Raw genomic sequence first — 10,898 nt, 5'->3', positions numbered from 1 at the left:
AAAGTACCTCGCCAAAGAGCTACGGTTCAGCTTCCCTTTTATGGGTTTAATTAAAAGTGGTTAAGGACGCTAAAAACATTTCACGAAAGCCGAGATACTTAATGGTAGTTCTAGATAAAGAATGAAGGACTCTCAAACTGCAGTCAAGGCTGACGCTCCCGGCGCTGGTTTGAGGTTAGGCCTAATTAATACTGAAGAATATAATAGCCCCTTCATAAATACTCGTGTGATGCTTGCCCCTTTGGCTTTAAAGCTTAAGTGCATTTTAAGTGAGATCAATAAAGTTTATAATTGGAATAGTTAGGAGCCTTAGGCTGAAACTAAGTGCCAGCTAAAGTCTGAATCACGGCCTGATAGCAACCCGTTATTAAACTTTCTCCTTGGACTTCATTTCTTATATGGTTGTAACTCATCTTTCCTTCTTTCCCACCACCAAAGAGTTTATTATAATACATGTTTTAAGAGAGTGCTCTATAAAAGTGAACTTACTAACACTTACTTACCGGATGTTTCATGTGACAATTCTAAAATCTCCAAATTTTTCAATACAGAACACACATCAGTGAGGAGCTTTGTGAGATTTTATTCTGATTGTTTTAGCCTGCAGAATATTACTTTTTGTCTGCACTTCATATCTCCTTTATGGATTCTCACCTAATCACAGATGTATTTTCATTTCCATACTGTAAAAGTAAATGAACTTATCGGGCAAGGTCACTTCTTTGCTAATGAAAACAAAAGATGAGAGGATAGAAAAAAAGAAGGAAAGCATCACCTTTAAAACAATAATTGGTCCATAAATATCTCAGCTTCCACTGCCTTTTAGACTGGCAAAGGGTCTGGAAAGACAAGCAGGAAGCCAAACTGTGATGTTCTGCTGTCACATCACAGCACTCGCTAGAAGAGCTTTTCTGAGAATGTCCTTTTACATGCTAACCAAGTGGTGCAATGGGTCATCTTATAGCCACTTCCAACAAAGTCAGATTTATCTTAAATTACAAACCTTCTTACACTACTGCTGCTCAGACAAGCTCATTATCTGAATTTTTAACAGTTCTGGCATAGGATTTGTACTTGCATGATGCTGCAGCTACTCTGCTAGTTGTACATTAGCTAAATTAAAGCAAATCAGGTATATCCATCGAAGCTGCAATAAGTGAAAGGGAAATATATAATTAAGTCATAAACTAATAACTTCCTTAGACACTGAGTGCTACAGTAACTAAATAATTAAAATACAAATAATTCTTCAACACAGAAACAGACTGAAGAATTTAGTGTAGGAATAATTTAAAATATATGCACAGATTCATGTTTAAAAATAAACTTATGATTTAGTCTACTTTGGTTTACTTCATAAAGACTATAATTTACATAAATAACTGTGGGAAAGGGCAGATCTCCACTCTGTAGCCCAGTGGTTAGGGCTCATCTGCAAGCAGAAAGTAATTGTTCATCCAGGTCTCTCTCTCTTCCACAGTAATTGTTACAACCACTGATCATAACGTAACCATAATATAACCAAGGGTGGGCTCCACTGCCATCCAGAACTTGGAATATTTTAGAAGAAAACAGTCACAATTATATTTGATGAAAAGCTAGGTGTTACACACACAGAAGAGTATCAAGACACTCTTAAATTAAGCTCCACAAGGGGTATAGGTGTTTCTCTGCCTGGCATCAGAAACCTGATCAGGCGAAGTGCTAAGCTGTTCGTGCTAGTACAGAAGCAGATGTCTAAGTGAGTAGAGAACTTTAAAACATAGGAATTATTTTTAGATTTCGATGTTAGATATAACAATCCTCAGTTGAACTTAAATCCTGCCTTAATCATTGAGTCTTTCTTCTAGATTTAACTTTACATCTGTGGAGGAAAAGCAGGGGATAAAAGGTGGGATTCAGTGAATAAAATGTAAGAGGGAGCCAGATGCTACCATACTGGTGGGGAAGGCAGAGTTAGAATAAAAGCAGGGGTAGAAGATGAAAAGCATGAGAGTTCTATGAAATCAGTTTTCTTACAGATAGAGAGTTTGCTTGCACGCTAGATTTTTTCTGAGTGTTTTTCATTCCAGAGGTTATTTTCCTAATTCAAAGATCAATATCTAAAACAATATCTAAATAATCTATGTACTTATAATTAAATTCTTATTAATTCAAATGTAAGGCATTACATGGTATACAATTTTTGAATCTGTGCATTTACTTTATAACACTTAAACAAGCTTCTTAGCTATAAAGAAATCTTTGAGAGATTTGATTTGCCAGAGTCCAATGGAGATAAGGATTAATGTTTGTACAATAGCCCACCACAAAATATTGCTGTTGGTTTGTTCACTTGTCTTCCGAAAGCTCTCTTCGCGTTCCTGATAAGAGAGAAAAAGCATAGTTATCATTTTTCAGTATCTACATATTTCATGCTGCTAGCCTGGTAACTAGACGTGCACCTGTCCTGTCTATGGTAGTGAACAGACACTCTTCGTAATGATAAAAATGAATGTTTATTCTTCTCATCCATGAGGTTGACAGATTTGCTTATTAAAATTGAGAAACAAGCACACTTGTCCTGAAGCAGAATTGCAAGAGGAAGTTTCCTGTGTTCTCAGAATATATTCTGTATTAAATACGTTCCACTAGCACATGCTTAAGGTGGTTTAGGCTTACAGTCAGTTCCATGTTGCATTCAAGGATAAAGCTCAGGTGCCAGCCAGGACCTTTTTGCACCCAGATTTCTTTCCTGAGGAAGCAGTTGATGCATTTCAAACACATGACTGCACACATACATGTAGAACATGCGGACAATCGCTGTACTCTTGTTTGAAGGAGGGCTTTTTTTCTAACTGCAGAGAGATACACAAATGCACACTCTGCCATTTCCTTACGCACCCCAATAAAGTTTATGCGCACAGTCCAGCATGGAAACAACAGCTGGCAACATCACCAACCAGCCACCTGCTCAGCTGCTGTTATTGGTGCTGACCAAGAAAACTGTATTTAGAAATTCCTGCTTTAAAATAACATATATTGTTATAAGCATGAATTCACAGTGATTAATTAGTTTTTATGTTCTTTGCCTTTACAGCATAAACAAAATTTGCAAGCTAATGTGGGTTTTTTTGTTCAAATATTAATTGATTTTTTAAGAGTTAATGAAAAGTAATCCTGCAGTTAAACAAATAATAAACCTTATAATACTTTATAAAATAAATAACCCTCTGTGCATTATTTTTTAATATCTCAGTTAGGGAATACATACTCTTTCATAATTTTGTTCTTTGGATATGTGATGAATTTGCTCAATCAGATGTCCCAGTCTAAAGTTAACTTCATTCACTTTGTCCTTGGCTTGAGCGACAGCTTCATCCAGAAAATGTTCTCCAACTCTAATGTCCAAATGGATACGCTGTGAACATAAAAAATAGTCTCATGACTGTATATCTTCTGTGTTTTCAAATTCCTTAGAAAAAAATAAACAAAAGACAATTTTCATTGAAGCTTATTATGGGAAAATGGTTTTAATCACTTATAGGAATCTTTTCTAAAATTAGAATCAGCTGTGATATTTAAAGTATTTCTTAATTTTATTTTAAAATTAATTATACAAATTAAAAATCTTCACTAATGGTAGTGCATTGTTTTATACTAATATTGATTCAACCAGTATGAAAATGTTTTCTGCTCTTTGTCCAGATTAGTCAAAAAAGGAAAATTACTAGGACTGCTCGTTGCATTTTGTATTCCATCCTAATAGTGCAGAAATCACATTCTTCAACAGGACTGCAGGAACCTTTTAATAAATGTGCTTGTAGCTTTCCTCTGCCTAAAGTTAGGAATACAAGACTGGAAGGAGACCAGCTGAATAATTAATTGCAATATTTGCATAGATGTTTAAGCGGAACAATCCATAAGGTATCTATTTTATGTCTCCACACACTCTATCAGGTATGAAATGCCTTTCAGTATCCTATTGCAATTGTAAGATCTATAGCAAACACGTCCCAAAACTTCAAGACTATAGACCGATAGAAAGAAAACAGAAGAATATGACTTGCAATATTATAAAACTGATTTGGATATGAATAACAATTTTCACTAAAACTGAAAGGGGAAGTGACCCCAGAAGCCAGCTCATAACTAAGAGAAAATATAAGTTTTAGCCTACCAGATAACCTGCAGAAATCCTAGAGCTTGGTGTTGACACAACAGAAGTTTGTTCCACAGCAAATGGAGACTATATCTCCTTTCAACTCTCTTTTAGAGTTAGTTAACTGAACACCCAGAACTTCCTATCACAACCTTATGATAGCCTTTGTCCATGAATTTATTAAGCTTTGTTTTGAAGCAGCTTAGATGCCACCACTGCATCTGGTTCTTCCAGAAATCTGCTTGATTTAATTTAGCTTGCAGAATGCTTTTCCTTTTCTGATTTTTATTCCTACAGATATAATTATAGAAAGCAATATTTTTCTTTTTAATTTTTGCATTGTTAAATGAAGTAAACAGTGCTTTTTAATGTTAGCTATTAATCTTCTCCTTCCCTGCATTCTTTAAATAGGATGACCAGAACTGTACATTCTACATTGTACAATTCTAACTGGCATCTAGCCAATGACTTGTAAAATGGTATTAACACATCGCTATCTATACTAAGTAAAAATCTCCTAATATATGCTCAGAATTACATTGGTGATTTGTAGTTATATATGACCAATCAGTACAACTTTATCTCCAACTTGTTCTCTCCAGTTGATGCACTTTAAAAAAAAATTATTAGTAGAACCTAAGTGCTTTTGCAATGTGTACGATTAAATTTCAACTCATTTCCACAAGAACAGCCCGTAGGAACACCTAATTATTTCTGTGTAACAGTCCCTCTACAGTACAGTTAATATTTCTCAGTTCTGGGTCATCTACATGTTTCCAGAGCGTGCATCTAGGATGAGATTTAGTTTAATTCACTTCACAGATTTACAAGATGTATATATCTAGGTGGTTATCTAACCCATTTTTATAGACACTGAAAGAAAAAGGCAACTCGAGAAAATGATTCTTCTCATGCATTTTAGTCAATTACGTTTTGAGAAGAGGCATATAGATAACATTTTTAATACAGTGTTTATGAAATTGTTTGCTGAAATGGAAGTAGATTATAGTCATGATATTACCTTTGATAGCCCTTTTTTTCAAAATCTGCTTTAAGACCAACTTCATTGGCAATATCAAGAATGGTAATATGTTCTTAATTTGAATATCTTTCAAAAATGTAAATGATAAATTTTCTGAAAGAATTCAAAGATAGTGGAGCCATGGAATATGATAAGTAGTTTTGCAACAGTATTTATCTTTGTCAATCTTATGTATCTATCTTTTTGAACCAAATGGCTGTTCTTATTGATCAGAATCTTTTCATATTCAAAGTACTGTACAAACATTAAATCAATCTATAGTTATTAGTCTTGCCTCCTTAATCTTGATTTCTTAGATATTAAAACAGAGTCTCTTTATCTCTTCATCTTCATAGCTCTAGTTTTATCTTCTTTAACCACTAGAAAATGTTGAATTATATCCTAGAAGTCTAACCAACTTCTAATCTAATTTTTTAAACTCTGCAGTTTGTGTACAATGGATACTATTATGATGAAGAATATTTAAGAAATACACTTACCAGTTTACTTCCTCCAAATGCCACAAGCCTTGTGGAGTTAGACTGTAAACAGATAACATGCTCCCCAGATATATAGGATGTAAAAGAAAATGTTGCTTGTGGCCCATACAGCTTTCTCAATAGTACCTATAATTTAGATATTATATATATTGAATATTTATTTAAGTTCTATGTATACCAATAAAACAATCCAAAACCAGTACTGTTTCATGTAAAAATACTAGATTGATTTAGTATTATACCCCTGAAAACAGTTAATTAATCTGAATTTCAGAATAGACTTAGAGAATAATAAACAATTTTAGCCAACAGCACCAAAATGCTATGAATTTGCGCAGTGGACAAAAGCCAACATTCTCTAGAATAAGCATTTAAAGTTTGAAAAGCAGGACCTTATTTAGACACAGAAATAAGTAGTCTATTGTTGAAAAAGCTCGGTACCTCATGGCCATGCAGGCAATTGCTATGGATGGTGGCTATATGCAGCCTCATGGTTAACTTAACTTTTGTGGTTTAATTTATTATCAGCCTTCCTTTCAGCTGCTCAATTTTGCATCATAAGCGAGTTTCCATTCCTTCTAAATCTAATGTGTTTTCTCAACTGTGTCTTCATTTTTTTAATGACTTTGTTTTCTGAGTCTAGTAGTAATGTAAAAAGTGTTGCCAAGATTAAAGAAACAGAGGGAAAAAAGGTAAAAATCCTAGCTGATTAAAATAAAATTTCTAAAACCACACAAGTAATTACCAGACATGGCCATTTGTATTTATTCTGATGGTAGCCAGAAGGTGCTTATACGTTTCAACATCAAAATATTTAGTTAATAGATACACTGCGAATTTACATTTTACAAAAAAGTGTCCCTTTTTTGTGTTGCCTTCCAGTGCCAAAGGTCACTATATAAACCCTACAGAAACATTCATAATGACAGATTTACCTCAGCAGAAGGAGTTGTGACAGTCACAAACATTCCCAAACCAGGAGCAGACTCAAGAAAGTTTTGCTCACGTATATCCCACTGTTGTACTCTGTAATTCCCTGAATAAAAACAGAGATACACATCTTCTAAAAAAAAAAAAAAAGCTTAACAGTAAATGTCTTTATTACTTTTTAGCAAAAATATGAATATAAATGATTAATAATAAAACACAATAGGTATTTCATAGATTTATGCCTAGAAATTGCTCAGGGGATGTTTTATAGCACAATGTGAAATGCAATGAAGTTTATACTATAGTAGAAAATTTTCTAGAATACTGTAAAAATGGTTGATTGACAAATAATACTTTTTCATTACAATTATCCCTAATGCTCTGGCAATATCAGCCAGAAATTAGCCAGAAGGAATGCTGAGACCTCCAAAAGAGGCTGTATGTACTGCCCCCAAATTACATTTTTAAGATTGTCTTTCACGTAGATCCCAATATTTGTAAAAGCTGATTACATACTTACTTTGATTGTCCTCTTTCAATCTTACCTTTCCAATATAGTAGAAAGAATTTAATGGGCTTATGATATCCCAAGTGGAATGGTACTTTAGTGCATCTTGAATTACTTCTTCCCAGCAAGTGTTAAGCAAAAAATGTAGCTCTCCCATTCATACAGGGAAAACCATGTTACAGAAATTCTGGTATTCTGACTCACTCAGTTAGAATATGTAGAATATGTTGAAATAGCAATTCCACTGCCATAAGATTAGAAGATAATCTTTTTCTTAATCCTGTTAAGGGTGCTGAAAACTTGCACTGCTAAGTTAGATTTGTGAGTGTAATGTACACACACAATGTGTGATGACACTATGACTAGCCCCGGCTGCAGGAGGTTATTTTCACTGTGCCCTCTTTATTATCACCACAGTTTTAACATACTTAAAAGTCACAGATTTTCCTGTTACATTACAAGCTATTTTTATTATTACATACTTTAGATCATCATATAGCAATGACAGGTACCTACCAATTACCAAGGTGTCACTGGGAACGTCCTCAATTATACATTTCTCTTCTCTTTCTCCACTATGAAAATACAAAGCAGGTGAGAAAGAAATCCAAAAGTTCATAAGAAATCCTATTAATTGGCTTTTCATGATTTTTGTGTATCCCAGTTTTACTGAATTTGAAGATAACTATTTACAAATGTATGTAGTCCTGTAGTTGTTCCTTGTTTGCTGCTTATCGGTGTGCTTTTGAGAGAAAAAAAAAGCTGTGAGAAAAGACAGCTGGTGGTTACACATTTAGAAACAACTACAGTATGTTCCACAGAATGAGATAACAAGAAAAAAAAACGTATGTAAAGTCTTTCTTCTTTCCCAGCATCTGGATCAAAATTTTATTCTGTACACTTAGAGGAATATGGAACTGAAACGGACCTCTCAGGTACTTGAGATCGGTCCCCTAGATTACTGTAAGTGACTACTTGGGCTTTCTCTTTCCATCAACTGCTCAAATTTAACTTAAAATGAATTTGTTTTCCTTGTATCTCCCATTTATCCTGGCTGGTTATTCCAGAGCTTTGCTCCTCCCTTATTTAGAAATTTTGTAATTTCCAGCTTTTATTATTGGAAATATGCAAACCTATGCAAAAAACATACGGACTACATAAAATGGCTGAAAGAAATATGAAAAGGAAAGTCAAAAGAACCTGATTAATACAATAATCTGAAACACTAAGTGACACAATACAGCCAAAAAATTTAGAATTAACACTTTATCTAAAGAAAATTTTTTTACATTAGAGTGCCTTTTCTTAGATACTACTTAACAAATTCTCTAAAGAAAGTTTTAGTATCATTCAAACAATGATTGAAATTTTATTATTGCCCCCTTTTGTATCACAAAGCCAATAATCTGTATGCCCGATGACTGACTGAGTTACTGCTCAAGTGTTCCTTGTCCTTTAAACTGAGATACCTGTGCCTGAGAAGCTGGCCTCAGGGTGGGAGGGTACATGATCATTTTCCAGTAGGGAAGACCCCCCTTTGGGATCATTGCCCTACTCAGAAGCTCTCTGCACTCCTGCCCTAAGACTTCCGTCTCTCTACAGTCTGATCACTGATTCTCCCCATCTCTGCCTCATTCTTCAGCAGCACCTGGCATTTTCAGGTGAGCTTGGGCAGTGGAGTCCTTGAACGTGGCTTTGATGAAGCTCTCAGTTCTTTCATCTTGCCTTCAAGATGGAGGATGTAAGCTGCCTGTACTGCGCGCACACACGTGCCATGCACGTCATACTCAGTGCTGTAGACTGCACAAGTTGCATCCTCAAGTTTACATTATAACCATGAATTTATTAGCCAGATACTGTAACTCAGGATCACCTGATAAAATTCTCACTGATGTCATTTTTCAACTCTCTTGCTCTGAGATTAGCTTATCTTTAGCAAACTCCACGGTAAGGTTTGGAACTATTTTTGTCAATTAAATATTGTGCACTCAACTTTTGACTAGGCAAGATGTATTGTCTAGCGAAGTTTTAGAAATTAACTCAGTTTTTATTTGGCTACATTTAAATTAGTAAATAAAACCATGTCCCTCTCCCTATCCATTTCTGAGCAGCCCTTCTGAGAACCCGAGATTCTACTACTGATAGTAGCCATAGAACTGGCTCCATCATACTACAAGATCATTTCTTTTCCTTGTATCAAGGAGTAAAGGTGGACAATGACTCATCCTCTATTTCTGGAACATAAATACCTAAAATTTCAGGACAGTAGCTCTTACGGGATTATTGCATATCCGAAAACAAGAACTGATTCATGTTTGTTGGCCTTCACTGCACCTGCTATCCATGAAGTTGTCCCAGTAAAAATGTCTTTGTCTAATGCTGGTCCAGGCTCACAACCGTTATCAATTCAGTCCATTCCACATCACAAAGCACCTTTACCAAAGTTCTGGTACAAGTATTAGTTCACATCAGGCAAAATACAGTATACCTATACTGATGAAGAGACAATCAAAGGCCAGGAGCCTTTGACGCTCTTGTTCTTATAAATGCTGTTACTAGTCACAGATCGCACCAGTCCCTCTCATATCCTGATTTATCTACAAAGAATATTCTGATTTTTCCTAATCAGTGAACACTAAGCTGCATCTCTGGATGTCTGCAGGGAAGCCACAGCCCATAGGAAAGCATAAATGTAGACATAGCTTCAGTTGTCAGATGAGCTTTGATGTATTCACAGCTAGCTGTCCTTGAATTTCTTTTAAGGCACTTGACAACCTATTCTCAGTAATCAGGTACCCTATAACATTATGGGAATTGAATTTGGTGTTCATAATTTTTGTAAGACCTCAGTTCAAGTCTGTGGTAACCTTTTTGCTGCTACACTTACCTCTAATGGTGTCTTCCATCATTGCAACAGTATCTGCCCATATAGCTGATTCTTCCTACATAACATTCTTGCTAAAAAAGCATTTATTTCCAAAGTGTTTTCTGAGATTAGTTTAACACAGAAGTTAATTTACCTATTTCCTTCATAAATCTTGTGTGGCTAGGACCACAGTATCTTGTCTACCAGCCATGTGTAACACTGGATATAAGGGAAGAAGAAGGAAGGGCTCTTCTCTCAGACCAGCACCAGGGAACTGACTGGATAAGAAGCTTTTCCTTAAAGGAAGTTATTTATCACTAACTTGAGTTTCCTGAAATGTGTTGGCCATTTGCATATTCACTTCCCTTTCCACCCCACCTCCGCCTCTTATTCCTTCTCTCTCAGTGTCCTTTGGGGAATTCTTGCCTTCAGCAGTTTGCATTAACACTGGGAATGGCCCAGTATCAGTTCATATCTTGTAGGACTGAGATCCTCCATTCTGGACTTGTAAGCAATTGCAAACAAAAATGCTCTTCTGCAGGACCGAGTCCTTTGCCTATTCTGGACACGGGAAGAAGCAAAACTCTAATGTTTAAAGAACTTTAAGGTTCCTCCAAGGTTAGCTTGCAGCTGAGCAAAAATGTGTATGTTTGTTTTCCCTAAGTCATAATTCAGACTTGCATCTGATTTCTGCTTAGGGCTTTACTGAGTTTAGCCTATGATCAGTTGATCAATCGATCTGAATTTAGTTCCTGCCATCAGAGATTACTTAGATCTGTACTTTAGGATATGCTTGCATTTTCTCAGATGATGGTGATAATGTGTAACTACATAGTAAATAAGTTTAATGGAAAAGAAAACATAAAATGAGGAAAAATTTCTATGAAAAGAAGACAAAGAATGGAAAAGGTGCAGAAATTAACTAAACACAG

General features: G+C 35.3%; 1 protein-coding gene across 1 annotated transcript; it reads right to left on the bottom strand.

Moving 5' to 3' along the window:
• Window positions 1-531: 531 nt before the first annotated feature.
• LOC112990787 (transmembrane emp24 domain-containing protein 11-like) lies at window positions 532-7,841 on the bottom strand. The gene is made up of 5 exons (XM_026112778.2): window positions 7,617-7,841; window positions 6,598-6,698; window positions 5,663-5,788; window positions 3,254-3,400; window positions 532-2,363 (listed from the first exon to the last, which is right to left on the bottom strand). The coding sequence occupies exons 1-5, from the start codon at window positions 7,744-7,746 to the stop codon at window positions 2,214-2,216; spliced, it is 654 nt and encodes a 217-aa protein (XP_025968563.1). The 5' UTR covers window positions 7,747-7,841; the 3' UTR covers window positions 532-2,213.
• Between the last annotated feature and the right edge of the window lie 3,057 nt (window positions 7,842-10,898).

Source organism: Dromaius novaehollandiae, chromosome 4, assembly GCF_036370855.1.
Source record: "Dromaius novaehollandiae isolate bDroNov1 chromosome 4, bDroNov1.hap1, whole genome shotgun sequence".
In the NCBI taxonomy this organism is placed as follows: Eukaryota; Metazoa; Chordata; class Aves; order Casuariiformes; family Dromaiidae; genus Dromaius; species Dromaius novaehollandiae.
This window is presented reverse-complemented; position numbering and strand designations above follow the sequence as displayed.